A 19,984-nucleotide genomic window follows, 5' to 3' on the forward strand; every position below is an offset into this window, starting at 1 on the left:
ATTACTGGATCAGGGAGGGTCCCAGAGGACTAGAAAATGGCTAATGTTGCACCTGTTTTAGAAGTGAGAGAGGTAGTAGATGGGGAATTATACACCAGTAAACCTGACCTTGTTTTCAGTCCATTATTAAGGATGAGGTTGTGAAATACTTGGAAATGCGTGGTTAAAATAGGGCTGCATCAAAACAACTTCATCCAGTGGAGGCTGTGCCGGACAAATCTGCGCAAATTCTCCAAGGAGGTAACAAGCAGGGTAGACGAAGAAGACCCAGTGGATGTGACGTATTTGTATTTTCAGAAGGTCTTTGACAAGGCCCTGCATAGAATGCTGCTAAAAAAGATAAAAGCTAGCGGTGATGAGGCAAGGTACTGACATGGAGAGAGGATGAAGACCTGAAAGCCATTTAGAACTTCAAAGAATGGGAATTTCTTCAGCCACATCATGGTGAGTCGGTAAAACTCATAGCCTCCAAAGCCTTCTGTGGCAAAGTGTATTTAAGTCTTAGATGGATAGATTGATAGATGATTAGTAAGGGGATTAAAGCTTACAGGGAGAAGGCAGGAGAATAAGGTTGAGAACCATATCAGCCATGATTGAATAGTGGAGCAGACTGGAAGGACTGAATGGCTTAATTCTACTCCTAAGTCTTAGTGTTGTGTATAGCCTAGTATTCTTTGTTTTGGACTATACACTGTTCTGCTCAGTTTCACATTTTGTCCAACTCATTTTATAATTTCTCAGCTGCCACCAAATTCATTACCCCTCCTAGATTTCCTATATGCCTATTTGCGAGTTTTGAGAAGATTTGCAGCTCCAGTTGAGGTTCTGGATGTAAGTTTGCTCGCTTCGTTTTCAGAAATAGAAAGCGGGACATAACACCAGCACTTCACTGGAGGCTCACTGATGATGTTACCTGGAATGGTGACGAAACGTCTGAAAACTGACCTTCCAGCTCAGCGAGCAAACTCACATCCTGAATCTTAACTTGCCTGAAGACCTGGGGAAGCAGGGCTGTGTTTTCAACCTCGTAATACATCCATTTTTAAAAATGAACTTGCTTATTTTCAAATCCATGACCTCACCTCTCCTATTTTCTAACCACCTCCAGATACAACCCTGTATGTGACTGCTGTACTCCTCCAGTTCTGGTCTTTAACACTTCTTCATTAGTGGCCACACCTCAACTTGGGTCCCAGGCTCTAGGAATCCCTTCCTAGACCTTTCCGCCTTTTAATCAGTATCTTAAAAGAAGTAAAACTTAGATTATTTAATCAAAGCTTTTGGGTTACGGGCTCTCCATAAGGTTTCTACAGTCAGGGGCAGAATGCCAGCTTCCAAATGCAAAATGGAAACTGAGGCATACTTTGCCTGATGGCGTAAATGTGAACAATTCTGTGGTACAATTATTCAGAAGATTAAGGAATTCAGAAACTTTGGATTATCTGTATCCCTCAATCAACATCACAAAAACAGCAGTATTTAGTCGTCATCATTCTGCTGTGTTGAAGCTTGCTGTGCGCAAATTGTTACCACTTCTCCGACATTTGAACTGCAGTCCTGGTTACGAAGTATTTCATTGGCTGTCAAGCCGAGAGACATCTAGAGTGCAGAGTACCATCCTACAGAAGTAACGCAAGGTCTTTTTTCTTTAAGCTGGCTTAGTGTCAGATTCGAATCTGACGACACTCTTGCTGCACTTTGTAACTTTACAGTAAAGGTGCTATATAAGTGCAAATTACTTGTAGTGTATTCTACGCAAATTTGTTCAATTTGCATTGAGACTCCAAGTTGTTGGTATACATTAGCATTAATGATAGCCCTACTGTTCATTCCTGTGGCGTCATATCTAGTATATTTGTCACCCTCAGCAAAATGTAATTTATCTTGCAAGCACCTGTTTTCAATTTTAGCCAGCTTCTGGAATGTAAATGTAAAGCTCAATGGAGCTTTTGGTTGAATTTAACCAGATTGAATCACTTCGTCACGTCACTGTACACTTTGATTCTTTATATTTTTCAATTATAAAGCTGTTTATCCTCTCATTTAAGGCTGTCACAAATCATTAATTAAATGACAGTTGGAGCCAAATGAAAGTGTCGATGACAGCAGACTCTTTTATTTTCTGGCATGGTGCTCGCTTGTATTGAAATGTTGCTGACCAGGCTCCAGATCTTAATCTTCCCCAAAGCGGGGTACGGGAGATTTTTTGGGAATCGGCGGCATTGAACTTTGTGCCTGTGCTGCTGACAATCCGACACACAATGAAGTTGCTCTGATTCTGCTGCGTCGGCTGGTGGCAGCCTCCGATCCGTTCCCGAGCCGCGCCATAAATAGTGCGGACGGGAGGGCCGGCGGACTGGCGGCCGTGCATCTATCAGGAAACAGCCTCCAGAGTGAAGGCAGACCGCAGGAGAGTGACGCCCAGGCCAGCCGAGCCCGCACGGTACACCGCAGCATCCTCTAACGACATCCTGCTCGCCACTACCCCCAACCCCGTTACTAACTGCTGTTTTTTAAAAATGACATTTAATAATTTTGCTTGTCTGCTTTCCTAAAAGCAATGAAATAGAAACTAAAAAAACTTGCATTTTACATCTCTAAATGATTACATTAAATTGTTACATTTAATGGTTACACTTTAAATGATTACTTTTTATATTGAACCTTTTACACTGAAACGCTTTGCATTTTCATTGAATAGATTCGTTACTTTTGTTTCATAGAGTTTATTTTTACAGCGTCGAAATTCAACATTTTAAAAGGCATCTGAATGGATCAATGAATCTGATGGGTTGAGAGGGATGGGGCCAAATGGGACTAAATTAATTTACGATATCTGGTCAGCATAAACATGTCGGACCGAAGGGTCTGTTTCTGTGCTGTACAACTATATGATTCTATGAAAGAGGCCCTTCGCTCCATCGTGTGTTTACCTGGAGAGCGGTTTCATTTTTTAAATAATATTTTCTCACATAATACTGGTATTTTGTAAAATCTGGTATTAAGATTGCATTCTGCTCTGTTATTCTGATTGATTTGGTTGAGCAATTAAGAACTTTGAATCCAGACAGACCCAGAGCGATGACCCTATGACATTCGCTCTCCCTCTCTCTCTCCAACGCAGATTATTCCATATTTCGCGCGTAATCGCTTTAAAAAAAAATTTCCCTCTACGTGTTACAGGCCAAGTTCTGAAAGCGCCTTCTTTGTCTGTGACAGGAACTCGCCCTCTTTCCCGTTTCAGGCCAGCCTGGGTATGGATTTGAGGAAGGGGACTGGGAGAGTGAACTTTTGAGGGTAGAACGGTGACAGGTTTCTCAGTGAATGAGACGGTGCGCTGCTGCCACTAACACCGTTAGAGCAACACAATAGAGATACTCGAGCGCTGCCAGAGTATGGTCCCAGTGTCACCGCTCTTCTTGTTTCCGAAGGTAACAGGAGGATGGCCGAGCAACAGAGTGTCTCCGAGCAACCAGTCGCTGGGCAAAGCCAAAGTGCACCAGAAGCAAATTACAAGGTACCACACGTGATCCCATTACATTGCACTGGCCAGGGTGATCCAAGATTGGCATAAAATTAGCTTTTAATTCTATTTTTGCTATTGCTGGTCAAACAAACTGGAACGTCGGATCAACTTTTGAGTGTCATCTTCTAAAAATGTTAGCACTGGCCTTTGAACTTCAGCAGACTGCAATGTTTTGTTGACTTGGTTAGATGCTTAGCTGTGACGTCTTGTGTGCCATCAGATTGACTTTCCCTGAAAACAGTTTTAAGTTTTAGGACATAATATGTTGTAATGTCATTGCCATCAACACTAGCAAGTGAGATGTGCTATAATTAAAGTCCTGTTGTATCACTCATTATCATTATTGTGCACTGCCCATCCAAGCTGTGGCCAATTTTTGATTCTCTTCCGTAAGTTTCCAGAGATGTTGGCTCTTCTCTCTGAGTTAACATTGGACTTGACAGCGAAATGGACAATGTCCATCCCTTTCCCAAAGCACCTTTCCATGCAAGCGGGAGATACAATACCTGTCCTTTTACCCTAACCTTAACCCATTCCCACTGATTGAAACCCCAAACATGTTTTCCAGGTGAAACTGACTAGCCACATCCATGTCTTTCAATTTAACATTCTGTACTCACTGCTCACTGGGTGGACTCCTCTGGGGAGGTCACACTCTAGATTGAGTGACCAAATAGATTTGTTACTTTGTTTCATAGAGTTTATTTTTACAGCATCAAAAGAAGCCCTTCACCCCATAGTGTGATCACAATGTATTTGTACTATACTTTCATTTTACAAGCTCCTGGTGACCGGTTGTTTTAAATCTCCATCTTGCTCCCATTTTGGCCTTTCCACCCTTGTCTTCCTGCAATGTTTCAATGAAGCACAACTCAAGATTGAGGAACAGCATCTTGTCTTTAAGCTGGGCACTTCCCAGCCATTTGGACATAACACTGAATTCCTCTGATAATGTCTATGCCAATTTTGTTTAATTTTTCTTTCTTACTCCTTCTTGTTTCTCCCATTTTCTTTTTTATTAGACAGTAGCTGCTCAGGACCCTGGCATCCACATGTCCTTTAGGCACACCCTTTGTTTGTTTTCTTGGCCCCTTACTACTCCCATTGGTTCTGTACCAGGAAACCTTTCCTCAGCTAACCTCTCTTGCCCTTCACTTGTCACAGACTTGTCCTTTTGTTGTTCTTCCCATCCTCCAACTTCCATTTGCTGAAAATTTATCACAAGCAACATTAACTTGAGCAGAATCCGAGCAGTGAGAAATAGACATGCTGAGTATTTCCAGCATTTTCTGTTCTTCTTTCATATTTCCATCATTCACAATATTTTTAGTTTCTCTGCTTATTTTTTCAATTACAAAGGTAGTTGGCAACCATTTAAAAAACTGAGAAATTGCTGACCACTGGTTTTGAACCCAACACAAATGAATAGATAAATATGTGGCTTTTACGTAAATTAACAAGACTGAATATATTAAGCATATTTGGGGCTTTCAATCTACCAGCTCCTGTTGAACATTGATTCCATAGAACTGAATTCCCCAGAATTTTGTACTGACTGGTGCTTACTCATAAGTCACACAGACGAGCATGAAGGATAGCTGATGCATATAGGAATAGCCCAATAAGGGGTACCGTTAATGACATTAGTAGTGAGGAATATTGCTGGATCAGCAAAGAGGATGTTTTCTCTCTACATCTAGCTTTTACAGACTTTAATGTTAATCTCTGGTCCCTGAAATGAAATCCCTCTTATGCAGTCGTGGTATCCCTCAGGGCTCAAGATAGGCATAGGAGCTCGAACAGTTCATCCACTTCACCAACACCTTCCACCCCAACCTTCAGTTCACCTGGGCCATCTCCAGCACATCCCTCACCTTCCTGGACCTCTCAGTCTCCATCTCAGGCAACCAGCTTGTAACTGATGTCCATTTCAAGCCCACCGACTCCCACAGCTACCTAGAATACACCTCCTCCCACCCACCCTCCTGCAAAAATTCCATCCCCTATTCCCAATTCCTCCGCCTCCGCCGCATCTGCTCCCACGATAAGACATTCCACTCCCGCACATCCCAGATGTCCAAGTTCTTTAAGGACCGCAACTTTCCCCCCACGGTGATTGAGAACGCCCTTGACCGCGTCTCCCGCATCTCCCGCGACACATCCCTCACACCCCGCCCCCGCCACAACCGCCCCAAGAGGATCCCCCTCGTTCTCACACACCACCCTACCAACCTCCGGATACAACGCATTATCCTCCGACACTTCCACCATTTACAATCCGACCCCACCACCCAAGACATTTTTCCATCCCCTCCCCTGTCTGCTTTCCGGAGAGACCACTCTCTCCGTGACTCCCTTGTTCGCTCCACACTGCCCTCCAACCCCACCACACCCGGCACCTTCCCCTGCAACCGCAGGAAATGCTACACTTGTCCCCACACCTCCTCCCTCACCCCCATCCCAGGCCCCAAGATGACATTCCACATTAAGCAGAGGTTCACCTGCACATCTGCCAATGTGGTATACTGCATCCACTGTACCCGGTGCGGCTTCCTCTACATTGGGGAAACCAAGCGGAGGCTTGGGGACCGCTTTGCAGAACACCTCCGCTCAGTTCGCAACAAACAACTGCACCTCCCAGTCGCAAACCATTTCCACTCCCCCTCCCATTCTCTTGATGACATGTCCATCATGGGCCTCCTGCACTGCCACAATGATGCCACCCGAAGGTTGCAGGAACAGCAACTCATATTCCGCCTGGGAACCCTGCAGCCATATGGTATCAATGTGGACTTCACCAGTTTCAAAATCTCCCCTTCCCCCACTGCATCCCTAAACCAGCCCAGTTCATCCCCTCCCCCCACTGCACCACACAACCAGCCCAGCTCTTCCCCCCCACCCACTGCATCCCAAAACCAGTCCAACCTGTCTCTGCCTCCCTAACCGGTTCTTCCTCTCACCCATCCCTTCCTCCCACCCCAAGCCGCACCCCCAGCTACCTACTAACCTCATCCCACCTCCTTGACCTGTCCGTCTTCCCTGGACTGACCTATCCCCTCCCTACCTCCCCACCTACACCCTCTCCACCTATCTTCTTTACTCTCCATCTTCGGTCCACCTCCCCCTCTCTCCCTATTTATTCCAGTTCCCTCCCCCCATCCCCCTCTCTGATGAAGGGTCTAGGCCCGAAACGTCAGCTTTTGTGCTCCTGAGATGCTGCTTGGCCTGCTGTGTTCATCCAGCCTCACATTTTATTATCTTGGAATCTCCAGCATCTGCAGTTCCCATTATCTCTGATAACATTTTCCCACTCCAGTTTACACTTTCCTCTCCTTTCATTTCATGGTAGTTTCACAATCCTGCAGTTTGATTTGTTAAGGAAATGTATAGTTGCTTCTTCTATCCATTCATCCCAGATGTCTAGTTTCTCTCATTATAATTTTATCAACTCATGCTTTCACAGGGAAAAATAAAACCTAAGTATGTGGTGGGGGGGAAGGTGGAGAAGGTCAAGCTAACTGCAAACTATGGCCCATGGTAATGGTCCATCGGTCCTGGCAACTTTTAATATTACATAATTCTACTCTGATGAAAGACGCATTTTCATCCTGCACTCATCAGGACATTCGCACCAATGCCAATTGAAAGGGGAATAGTATTTCATACTGTAAGGGAAGAAAATAATTGTTAGTTGGGAACTGCAGACAATCACCTTCGAAATCGAGGAGCCATTGAGTTCCCTTTCCTTGATGTGCTGGTTGAAAAATCCGCCAGGAAGATTGTCTATGCAGGCCTGCCATCACTGCTCATTGCGCATGTTCATTTGCCTACAGTTCCAAAAGTTTGAATGACAAGTAAAACTAGCTGCTTCATGCATCAGTGGTAACATAAATGGCATTTCCCCCTAACATGATGCCACCAACAAGCCAAAAAGATGATTTGCCTATCACATAAATGAGAGATATGGAATATGAATTTCAGTGGTGGTGAGATACTCGATACATAGGCCATGTGACCTGAAGACAAGCAGATCATGTCAAACAATTTGTCCCTTTGGCTGTCATGAAAAGCAAGGTACTGCCGAACCTAACAAACCAATGCTTGCAGAGTGCAAAACCGTGTTTGACATCAGATGTGATTCTATGTTAGGATCATTTAGCAAACCTTGTTCAGAGTGTGTTATGAATTACACTGACAACCAGTTTAAGATGGTTAGTCACTGTCCCACTGTGTGCATTTCCTGAGAGCTGCATTTTTAATACATAGGGCTCTGTTCTTTGCAGAAAGAAAGCACATGTATAGACATAATGCCTGTTTCATTTTACTAGATTACCAAATTAAGCAGTGGTCATTCTCTGGTTCATTCCTCAGGGCAACGTCTTGACCAGAAACAACCTGCCTGGTTTAAATGTAAACAAAACTGGGCAGTTAACTGTCAGTCATCATGTAGTTGGTGCATTTTATATGGCAAAATCTCTTCCAATTACAGTGCACTTGTGAGCAATCAGCATGTTTTCCTCATGGAGTGTAAAAATGTTGTTTCCCTTTATAATGGTATTCTTGCAAAAGCCCTGATAAGTGCAAGATGAAAACCTTTGACAGTGTGTAACTTGGTTCAGTGATACTCAAATTCAATAAAACCATATGACTATTTATCATTAACCTATTTTATTTTGATTTTTAAGCTTATTGTTTATGAGCTTGAGAACTTCCAGGGTCGCAAATCTGAGTTTACTGGAGAATGTATGAACCTGGCTGAAAAAGGTTTTGAAAAGGTGGGATCAATCCGTGTGGAGAGTGGTCCGTAAGTTCATGCATTTACATGGAAAAGTTCAGAGGTATTCTTATGATAGTTGTTGAAATTAAAAAACCTACTTCACCAAGCATATTGGCTCAGGATAGATCAATTGTGATTAAAAATAAAGAGGAGTCACATAGAGTTTAAAAACATTTTAATCTGGGCTGTTATTGCAGTGAATGATTCTCAACTATTAATAGTCTTGTTTTTCGCTGCACTTCTATCTAATCTGGGTTATGCCCATTTACAATTATATGATAAACTGTGTCTGCGCAAATGGAAAAAATCTCATAGATGACAGTCAGCATGTTTTTTGAGGGCTAAAAGCAAGAATAACTACTTCTTGAGAGACCTATCTGGTAGTTATGATTATATAAATAGAAATATTCCCACTATTGGCATCTTCTGAGGAAGAAGACTTACATTTACCCAGGTGTTAATGTCATAAAATACAGAATGTATTTCAAGAGAGGCCTGGTAGTTCCACTACTGACCGAGCCCTGAAGGAATGTGTTTGCTGGAAAAGGCCTGCACCAGGTGCTGATGGAAATAATAAAAGGGAAAAACCTCCTCAACCTTGTCCCCAAAATCTAGCTGCTGCAAGACAAAGCTGTCTTTGTACTGAGCATACACACCATCATGTTGTGTGTCACTATCACTTTGCTCAATGACAGAGATTCAAAATAGACCCAGCAATTCAAAACTGGGCATCCATGAAATGTTGTGAGCCATCAGCAGCAACAAAATTGAATTCAACTACAATCTGTAATCTTAAGGCCTTGCATTTCCCCCATTCTACCATTACCATCAACCTTGATTCAGTGATGTGCACAGGTAAATACCAGGAACAACATCAAGAAAACCTGGCAAAGCTACAACAAGACAGCCTGATGCCGAACACTGGAAGCAGCATACCATAGACATAACTAAGTGAGCCCATATTTAAGTCAAGCAAACTTCAACTCTTCAATCTCCACCATATCCAGCCATGAATGGTGGCCGATAATGAAATAAGAACAGGAGGAGGAGACTCCACAAATCAATGCAAAGCAGATATCTGAAGAATTTGCAACCAGATTCAACCTGAAGTGCCCAAGTAAATGATCCATCTTAGTCTTATAATGAAGTTCTCAGCATTACAGGTGGTGATCTCATTCACTCCAAATGATATCAGGAAATAGCTAAACACTGCCAAGGCTACAAGCTTTGACAAAAGCCACATTATATTATTGAAGTCATATGTCCAGAACTGGCCAATGCTACCATATATCAAACAATGTGGGAAGTTCCCTAGGTAAGACAAGTTCAATCTGGCCTTGATTTCTGTGCTAATATTCTGAATTGCTACTTGAATCCAGGATCTTGTGATTCAAAGATAAAAGTGCAATTAAATGTGCCAAAGATGATTAAATTTGAAAAATTAGTCTTTCTTAAAGTGTTGTAACTGGTAATTGCATTTGTAGTCCTGAGACATAAGAACTGATAACGCATTTTAATCATCGAGTCATAGAAATGTACAGCACGGAAACAGACCTTTTGGCCTAACCCCTCCATGCTGACCAGGTATCCCAATTTGACCCAGTCCCATTTGCCAGCATTTGGCCCATATCCCTCTAAACCCTTCCTATTCACATACTTATCCAGATGACTCCACCACTTCTTCTGGCAGCTCATTTCATACATGCACCACTCTCTGTGTGAAAATGTTATCCCGCAGATCTGTTTTAAATGTTTGCCCTCTCACCTTAAACCTATGATCTCCCTTACCCTGGAAAACAACCTTGAGTATTCACCTTATCCATGCCCCTCGTGATTTTATAAACCTCTGTAAGATCTCTCCTCAGCCTGATGCACTTACGTAGCATGCACTGGTGCCCCTGCACTGGTGCCCCTAAAACCAAAGCTGTAGTTTGTGATGCACGAAATGCATACAAACTTAAAACTACAATAATTTGAGCATAAGACATCTTCGCATAAACTGTGTACTGGATTATTAAGCCCCCGAAGAAACCTACCCATAAGACTGCGAAGTGCTCAGTGTCCAACTCGAGTGTCCTGGTACTTTTATCCAAGAACTATTCCTCATTGCGCTGTTCCTGATGTTGCCCTACGCAAGCTAATTCTTGTATGCAGCCATTCTTCACCAAGTCATGGAAGAGCTGCTGACTTGACTGACAGTCTTACAGAGTTTTAAATGCACTTATCTCCAGGTTGTTTCCGGCAGGTCATGTAGTAAGGGCCAGGAATGGCAGCTGTGCTGATCTTGCAGTTACGATGCAAGGTCAGCTATATGGGGTGCAGAGACAGGCATGGTGTGAAGAACTTCTGGAAACAATGAACTGGGAGCACACTTTCAACCCTATGTTGAACCCCAACACTAACTATAATTCCTGACCCTGACTGCTAGCCTATTAATTCCTGTTTTATGGTGCACCGATTCTGGACACCAGTTATAAATTGGCTCTGATACCTTCCTTTCCACAACTTGGTTAAGCGAATAGTGAAGTTGTGAAAGCACTTGTGAATGAGTTTTCCAACTAAAGCCAGCACATTAAAGACAGCAGCAAAGTTCTTAAGTTAGTAATTGCCCCAGTTTATTGAATTAAAACAGTCAGGAATAGTTTGATAAATGTGTTGCATCACTTCTGCTGATAACTGCTGAACCAGCATTCAGACCAGTGTATCTGAAAGATTTTTCTACCATATCTCAGTCCCAGAAGGTTAAGATTTGTTCAGTTCTCAGCTGCATCCCTGAAGTGTTTAACAGTTGGTGTTTTTCTTTCCTCAGATGGGTGGGGTTTGAACAACAGAAGTTCACTGGCGAACAGTTTGTTTTAGAGAAGGGCGAATACCCACGCTGGGATACGTGGTCCAACAGCCACAGCAGTGAGAGACTGCTGTCAATCAGACCCATCTGCATCGTAAGTACCAATTTGATCCATGTTTCTCTCCCCACAAAAAGAAATATGGAGAAATAGGATGTGCAGTCTTTCAAAGAAGTGGCAGACCCAGACAGCAAACAGTGAGAGATGGTCAGCATGATAGAGACCACAGTGGGTGAGAGCAGTGTGAGAGAGAGACATTGAGCTCGATTTATCGTAACAGCCATTTCCGGGGCTGGAGTTATCAGGGGTCAGCCTGTCGATTCTTCCCCATTTCATCAGCCATTAATTAGCATGAGGCAAGACTTCCAATCCCCACCACAGGTAAGCCCATCCCCCTAGAGCTATCAGCTAATCGGAGGCTAGCAGCATCAGGACCAAAGGCCACTGACAGTGCTGTCCCATGGACATCGTGGAGGCAATTAGCGATGGATTGGCACTGACCCTTGCTAATCCAGACCCTGGGGAGAAGGGTGGGGATGTATGTTAGACAGGGTGGGGAAAGGATAGAGAGGGAAGGGACTACTGTCTTGGGACAAGTGACATCAGGAGTCCAGAGAGAAAGCCTCTACTGCTTTTAGCTACACACCAACCCACAGGTTCAAACCTGTCATGTTAAACATTACCCCACCCCCACCACTGCTGCTGTCAAATTGGAGTGACAACAAGTCGAGGCCTTTAAGTGGGCTTTATTTGCCCTCTTAACCAACTCAGTTGGCCCATGAGCTGGCAGCCCTTCTGATTCCTCTCCCACCTGCCCTGAGCTTATACAATCACAGTGGAGATGAGGGACAGCAGTGAGTGACATGACACCCTATTCTACTCAACATACAGAAACCACCTGTAGTGCAGGCACTGCAGGATGAATTTTAACTCCCAAATACAGCTGGATTATGTTGAGCAGAGGTTTAAAAAAATACTGAAAAAGAAAACCAACCCAATTGGTATTTGCCTATTTCAGGCTGAAACAGGTTTAGATTGAAGGCTCGACAACCATGGTCCTCACAGGAGCCAGACTGGTCTCTTAAATATAACAAGGTTCTGTGCCCTAATTTTAACTGTTTAACTTGTCACCAGTTTTCCCATCCATAAGAAACCTGGTAGGCGAAAGCTGATTTGAGGATTTAATCCATGAGGTAAGTACCTTTACCTTTGCAGCACTGCATGTGGACCAAGAGTAGAAGGAAGTGTTTGTTTTAGATCCAGTAGCCTACCCTGCACAACCTCTTACCCCATGACCGCTGCTCCATCATCTGTGCTGTGCAACCATCTCTCACCTGTCAACAGCAACCTTCCTATTCCACTGCCTGGGAATCTTCTCTGTAGCACCACTCCCATCATCCCGATCCCACTCCGACACACACACAGGCAGATTTATCAAGCTGTGATCTCATACTACGTCCCTCACTACCAAACAGGCATGTAATGTGTCATTCTATTTGACAGCGAAAGCCAATAGAATAACATTTAAAGATGTCATCCTCTCCTGAACTCAAACTGCACAACCACACCACCAACCCTCAACTGCTGCAACCACACGCCCTCCCTGAAATAGGATTCAGGCCAATGAAGGAGAAGCAGACAGTGTGAAGGACGGAGATAACAAGGTGTAGAGCTGGATGAACACAGCGGGCAAAGCAGCATCAGAGGTGCAGGAAAGCTGACGTTTCAGGCCGAGACCTTTCTTCATAAATGGGGGAGGGGAAGGGGGTTCTGAAATAAATAAATAAGGAGAGAGGGGGAGGCGGGTAGAGGGGAAGATAGGTGGAGGGGAGACAGACAGGTCAAAGAGGTGGGGGTGGAGCCAGTAAAGGTGAGTGTAGGTGGGGAGTTAGGGAGGGAACAGGTCAGCCCAAGGAGGACGGACAGGTCAAGGGGGTGGGATGAGGCTGGTAGGTAAGAGATGGGTGTGCGGCTTGAGGTGGGAGGAAGGACAGGTTAGGGAGGCGAGGATGAGCCGGCTGGTTTTGGGATGTGGTAGGGGGAGGGGAGATTTTGAAGCTTGTGAAATCCACATTGATACCATTGGGCTGCAGGGTTCCCAAGCGGAATATGAGTTGCTGTTCCTGCAACCTCCAGGTGGCATCAATTTGTCACTGCAGAAGACCCATGATGGACATGTCGTCTGAGGAATGGCCGGGGCGAGGCGGGGGGGGGAGTTAAAATGGCTCACGACTGGGAAGTGCAATTGTTTAGTGCGAACTGAGCGTAGGTGTTTGACAAAGCGGTCCCCAAGCCTCCACTTGGTTTCTCCAATGTAGAGGAGGCCACAACAGGAACAACGGATACAGTATACCACATTGGCGGATTTGCAGGTGAACATCTGCTTGATGTGGAAGGTCCTCTTAGGGCCTGGGATGGGGGTGAGGGGGGAGGTGTGGGGGCAAGTGTAGCACCTCCTGCGGGTTGCAGGGAAAAGTGCCAGGGGTGGTGGGGCTGGAGGAGAGTGTAGAGTGGACAAGGGACTCAAGGAGAGAGTGGTCCCTCTGGAAAGCAGATAAGGGTGGGGAGGGAAAAATGTCTTGGGTGGTGGGGTTGGATTGGAGATGGCGGAAGTTTCTTAGGATGATACATTGGATCCGGAGGTTGGTGGGGTGGTATGTGAGGTTGAGGGGGATTCTGTTTTGGTTGTTATAGCGGGGTTGGGGTGTGAGGGATGAGTTGTGGGAAATCTGGGAGACACGGTTGAGGGTGTTCTTGACCACTGAGGTGGGGGGTATTGTGGCCCTTGAAAAACGAGGACACTTGAGATGTTTAGGAGTGGAATGCCTCATCCTGAGAGCAGATGCGGCAGAGGCCCAGGAATTGGGAATAGGGGATGACATTTTTGCAGGAAGGTGGGTAGGAGGAGGTGTATTCAAGGTAGCTGTGGGAGTTGGTGGGCTTGAAATGGATATCAATTTCCAGGTGGTTGCCAGAGATGGAAACAGAGAGGAAAGAGAGAGAGATATCAGCGATGGCCCAGGTGAACTTAAGGTTGGGGTGGAAGGTGTTAGTGAAGTGGATGAACTGTTCGAGCTCCTTGAGGGAGCATGAGGCGGCACCGTCATGTCAAGTCTGCCTGACAGACATGTTCATGTAGAGAAAGAGGGATGGACAGAGAACACAAACAGTGTAGATGAGAACTGAGAAAACAGGTAGAGATAAAAAAGGTGAGAGGGATACACAGTGTAGGAGAAAAAGAACAATGATTGAAATGGTTAGAGAGAAAGAACAAACAATGAGACAGACAGAAACAATGACAAATCAAATACCATCAGAGACAGACATAATAAAGGAGAGAAGCATGCATACATTCATAAATAATTATACATACACATTACACATCAAAAAAGAAAAATGGCACATGTACAAGAGGGAGTGAGAACCACATATGATGGAAAGAAAGACCAATTCCATGATACCCTACTCAAGGAGGCACCCCTTGCACATTGATATGCTTATGTGTAGGGCAGGCAGATTCTCCTGAATTGGTGCTTTTTGAGTAATAGTTTGCAGGCTCTACTTTAGGTCCAACATTATCTGAACATAGATTAACAGGTCAAATAATGAATTGTCATTTCATTTCTTCATGATTCACCATCTTTATGCACTGTTCAGCAGCTTAAAATGACTGATTTTCTGTAATGTTTATATTCTTACAGATTGAGCTGTTTAGTTTATTGTGATAACATGGGGAACTGGTGTTATATCATTGGACTAATATTGAACCCCTGGGAAATGTTCTGGGTAATAAGTAATAATCTCATTACGACAGTCATGATGCCCATATCTAAGAAGAGGAGTCGGCCATTCAACCCCTCAAGCCTGCTTCACCATTCTAAAACATGTCTGATCATCTACCTCAGTGCCACAGTCCCACATTCATTCTATATTCCTTGATGTCATTAGTGACTAAAAATCTAAGTCTGTCTGAACTTAATGACTGAACATCCACCAGTGTTTGAGGTAGAGAATTCTAAATATTTAACACCCTCTGAATGAAGGAATTCCTCCACATCTCAGTCCTAAATGACCTGCTTCTTATTCTGAGATTATTTCTGTTGGTTTTGTACTCCATCAACCAGGGAAGCATCCTAGCCCTGTCTACCCTGTCATTCCCTGTAAGAATGTCATAAATCCCAATGTGACAACCTCTCATTTTTCCTAAACTTCAGAGATGGCAGGCCCAGCCTCCACAATCTCACTACTGAAACATTCCCACCATCCTAGCAATCAGTCTGGTGAACTTCTGCAACATTCCCTCTGTAACAAGCACACATTTTCTTAGGCAAAGTAGCCAGAACTGTGTACAGTTCCACAGGGTACTCTCACCAATAGCCTATACAATTGAAACAAGACTTCTTTGTACCTGTACTCAAATGCTCTAGTGATAAAGCTAACATACTGTTTGCTTTCTGAATTATTTCTGAACACAATATTCTTTAATCGTCACATGTACTCCATTGTAGGAGTACAATGAAAAGCTTTTACGATGTCTGCCTTCTTATGGCAACTACGGAGGTACAAGTACCTAAGTACGGTTATTGGATACAGCAGAGGAATAAAAATAGTTGCATTACTTACAGAGTCAAAAAGTAAGTTATAAATAGAACATCATTAAAGGATTGCAGTAAGGTACAAAATTTCAAATAGACATTACAGTGTAGCAACTCAGCACATGACCTCCACAAATGCTCAGACCACCCGCACCACACCTCAGTCCAACAGCTGTCCCCGCTCTGTTCTAAGTCTCAAGTTCACTCCGTCCTGGCATTCAGCTGCTCCAAGGTAAGGGCTAGTACTGCCTCCCCCACACTGGTCGCTGCCTCCACACGTGCTGCTCTGGGGCTCGCAGCCCACACGCTGCTCCGGGGCTCACAGCCCATACGTGCTGCTCCGGGGCTCGCAGCCCACATGCTGCTCCGGGGCTCGCAGCCTATACGTGCTGCTCCGGGGCTCGCAGCCTATACGTGCTGCTCCGGGGCTCGCAGCCTATACGTGCTGCTCCGGGGCTCGCAGCCTATACGTGCTGCTCCGGGGCTCGCAGCCTATACGTGCTGCTCTGGGGCTCGCAGCCCACACGCTGCTCCGGGGCTCACTGTTCCAGGGACTTGCTCTGGTGCTAAGGTGAGAGAAGAAGAAAAAAAGAAATAAAGAAAAAGAACATGTGGAGCAGAGGGTCTCAGACAGGAGTGTCCTACTATGCTGCCATTTGCAATACCATCCTGCACCTACATTGCCCCTTTCAGTGATTTATTAACAGGAACACCTTTGAACGTCAACGCTTTCCAATTCCTCACCATTTAAGAAATGCTTTGCACCTTTTTCCCTCCTAGCAAAGTGGATAACTTCACAATTATCCACATTATATCCCATTTGCCATATTCTTGCCCACTGACTCAATCTGTCAAAATCCCCTTAAGGTTTCTTCGGAAACTCCTCCAAGTTTGCTGATGACACAAAACTTTGAAATATGATAATCAATTCCCCACATCAAAATCATTGATTAAAGAATGTGAACAATCGTTCCACATGGTACCCCACTGCTGCTAGCCTGCCAAACTGAGAACAGATCCATTTATTCCAATTCTGTTCTTACCTCTTAACTGATCCTCAATCAACTCAAGTATATTACCGCAGTCCCATGTACTTGAATTTTGTGTAGTAACCTCTTGTGTGGGACTTTGTCAAAATTATTCTATAAATCCAAAAACTCCACATCTACTGAACCTTCCTTAGGAATAATTTTATACAAATAACCATGTCCACCCCTCAGTCTTCTTTCTGTCAGGAAAATAATTCCTGTTTATCCAATCTGACTTCATAACTGAAACTCTCCAGCCCAGGCACCATACTGGTAAATCTCCCCTGCACCTTCTCCAGTGCAATCATATCTTTTTATAATGTGCATTCTAGCACTTCACAGCTGTGTTAAATGGACAGCAATGAAGGTTGAAATTGAACTCACTACACACAAGCTGCTATCAAATCTGCAGCATTACAAAGCCATCATGATCACCATTATGCTACCACCTCCTTTGCTTCCCAGCTGATAGACATTGCTGAAACTGAGCATCCTTAGTTTAGGGAGCGATATGGTGCCAGTAAAGCAGGCTGCTTTATCCTGGATAGTGTTAAATTTCTTGAGTGTTGTTGGAGCTAGACTCATCCAGGCAAATGGTGAGTATCCCATCACACTCCTTGGAGATGGCAGACAAGCTCTGGGGAGTCGGGAGGTAAGTTACTCCACATAAAATTGCTGGCCTCTGACCTGCTGTTATAACCACCAATAGTCCAGTTCTGTTTCTGGTTAATGGTAACCCCTACAATGTTGATTATTCACTTCAGAAGCAAAAACAAGAAGGCACATTAACACCTGAATGGCTGTAAATTGGGAGAGGGGATTGTGCAGTGGGACCTGGGTGTCTTCGTGCACCAATCACTGAAGGTAAGCATGCAGGCGCTGCAGGTAGTAAAGAAGGCAAAGAGTACATTGGCCTTCATTGCAGGAGATGTGGAGTACAGGAGCAGGGATGTGTTGTTGCAGTTATGTAGGGCCTTGGTGAGGCCACACCTGGCATACTGTGTGCAGTTTTTGTCTCCTTTTCCACGGAAGGATTCTCTTGCTCTCGAGGGAGTGCAGCAAAGGTTTACCAGTCTGATATATGAGGAGAGATTGACTAGGTTGGGATTGTTTTTGCCACAGTGTAGACATATGAGGGGGGATCTTGTAGATACTTATAAAATTCTAACAGGACTGGGCAGGGTAGGTGCAAGGATGATGTTCCCAATGGTGGGTGTCCAGAACCAAGGGTCACAGTATGAGGATTTGGGGTAGATGATTTAGGATGGAGATGAGGAGACATTTCTTCACCCTGAGTAGTGAGCCTGTGGAATTCATTACCACAGGAAGTAGTTGATGCCAAAACATGGAATGTATTCAAGAGACGACAAGATATAGCCCTTGGGGTGAATGGACAATTGAGCTAGATGATCAGCCATGATTGCAAAGAAGGGCCAAATGGCTTCCTCCTGTTCATATCTTTGAAGTTTCTATAATGGGGGATTCCGTGATGGTAATGCCCATTGAATGTGAAAGAGTGATCATTAGATTCTTCCTTGTTGGACATGGTCATTCTCTGGCATTTAAGTACCAAGTAACATTTATCATCAACCCAAACCTAGGCTATATCCAAGTCTATCTGCATTTTGGAATTGACTGCTTCTGTATCTGAGGAGTCATACATATGACTGACATGGTACAATCATGAGCGAACATCCCTACATCTAACCTTACAATGGCAGGAACGTCACTGATGAAGCAGCTGAAGATGGTTGTATCTCAGACATTATTCTGAGTAACTAACAAATGTTACAAGTCACTTAGATAACTCTAATCGATGGAGAGCTGTCCCCTAACTCCTATTGTCTCCAGTTTTCTGACACCCTAATGCCACATTCAGTCAATTGCTGCCTTGAACTCAGCTCTTTTGTCCTTGTTTAAGCCAAGGCTGTAATTAGATCAGGAGGTGATTGGCCCTGGAAGAAACCAAACTGAGTGTCATAAAGTTCTGCTTGTTAGCTCTGTTGATAACACCTTCCAACATTTCACTGATGATTGAGAGTTAATTGACAGGACGATAATTGGTCAGATTGGATTGTTCCTCCTTTTTATGTACAGGATGTACCTGAGCAATTTTCCACATTGTTGTTTATATGGCAGTATTGGACATGCCCATGAACAGCTTGGCATGGGTGCAGCAAGCTCTGGAGCATAAGTCTTTACTACTATTGCTGGAATGTTGTCAGGGTTCACAACCTTAACAGTATCCAATACCTCCAACCATTTCTTGACATCATGTGGAGTGAATCAAATTTGCTGAAGTTTGTCATCAAAAGCTAGCATCCAGGTTCAGCCGATAAATGGAATGTTGTCCTTCATTTCAAAGAGAATGGAGTATAAAGTAATGAGGTTTTGTTAAAAGTACACAAGGCACCAGTGAGACGACAGCTGGAATACTGTGAACAGTTTGAGGCTCCATATCTAAGGAAAGATATATTTGTATGGACATTGGAGACAGTCCAGAGAAGGTTCACTTTGACTGATACCAGATATGGAGGGACAGTTGAATGAGGAGAAGTTGCATGGGGTCTGTTCTCATTGGAATGTAGAAGAGTGAGAGGCAGACTTATTGAAAGATATAAGATTCTTAGAAGACTAGGCAGGGTTGATGCAAAAAGGTTGTTTCCCCTTGTGAGAGAGTGTAGGACCACAGGGTATAATCTCAGAATAAGTGGTCGAACATTTAAAATAGATGATAAGAAGGAATTTCTTCTTTCAGAGAGTCGGAAATTCTTTACTGCAGAAGATTTGCAAATGTTTCTGCCTTATCTTTTGGACTGAAGTGCTACATTCCCCCATCATTGTGTATCAATTCTGTTATGAGTTATTTAATGCTTCATCACCATTAACAACTAGATGTGGCAGGACTGAAGAGCTTAGTTCTGATTGTTGGTTGTAGAAGGTTTTAACCCTGTCCATCACGTGCTGCTTATGCTGTTTGTCATGCAAATAGATCTGTGTTATAACTTCATGAGATTGGCACCTCATCTTCAGGTATGCCTGGTGCTGCTCCTGGCATGCCCTCCTGCACTCTCCATTGAACTGGTGTTGATCCCTTGTCTTAATGGTAATGGTAGAGTGGAGTGTGCAGGTTGTGTTGGAGTAAGATTCTGCTGCTGCTGATCGCTGACAATGCCTTATGGACACTCAGATTTCTTGGTAGCTCTGAAATC

The 19,984-nt window shown here is 44.1% G+C and overlaps 1 protein-coding gene across 2 annotated transcripts in view; it reads left to right on the forward strand.

Moving 5' to 3' along the window:
* Positions 1-2,206: 2,206 nt before the first annotated feature.
* Positions 2,207-19,984, forward strand: part of crybb3 (crystallin, beta B3) — a 29,214-nt gene continuing 11,436 nt past the window's right edge. Inside the window, exons 1-4 of one of the 2 annotated variants that reach the window (XM_048555684.2) lie at positions 2,207-2,443; positions 3,439-3,517; positions 8,212-8,330; positions 11,113-11,245. In XM_048555684.2, the coding sequence (XP_048411641.1) occupies positions 3,443-3,517; positions 8,212-8,330; positions 11,113-11,245 (327 nt within the window). In that variant the 5' untranslated portion in view covers positions 2,207-2,443; positions 3,439-3,442. Of the gene's footprint in view, positions 2,444-3,431; positions 3,518-8,211; positions 8,331-11,112; positions 11,246-19,984 lie in introns of both variants that reach the window. The other variant, XM_048555683.2, reaches the window with a different exon arrangement.

This window comes from Stegostoma tigrinum, chromosome 26, assembly GCF_030684315.1.
Source record: "Stegostoma tigrinum isolate sSteTig4 chromosome 26, sSteTig4.hap1, whole genome shotgun sequence".
Taxonomy (NCBI): domain Eukaryota; kingdom Metazoa; phylum Chordata; class Chondrichthyes; order Orectolobiformes; family Stegostomatidae; genus Stegostoma; species Stegostoma tigrinum.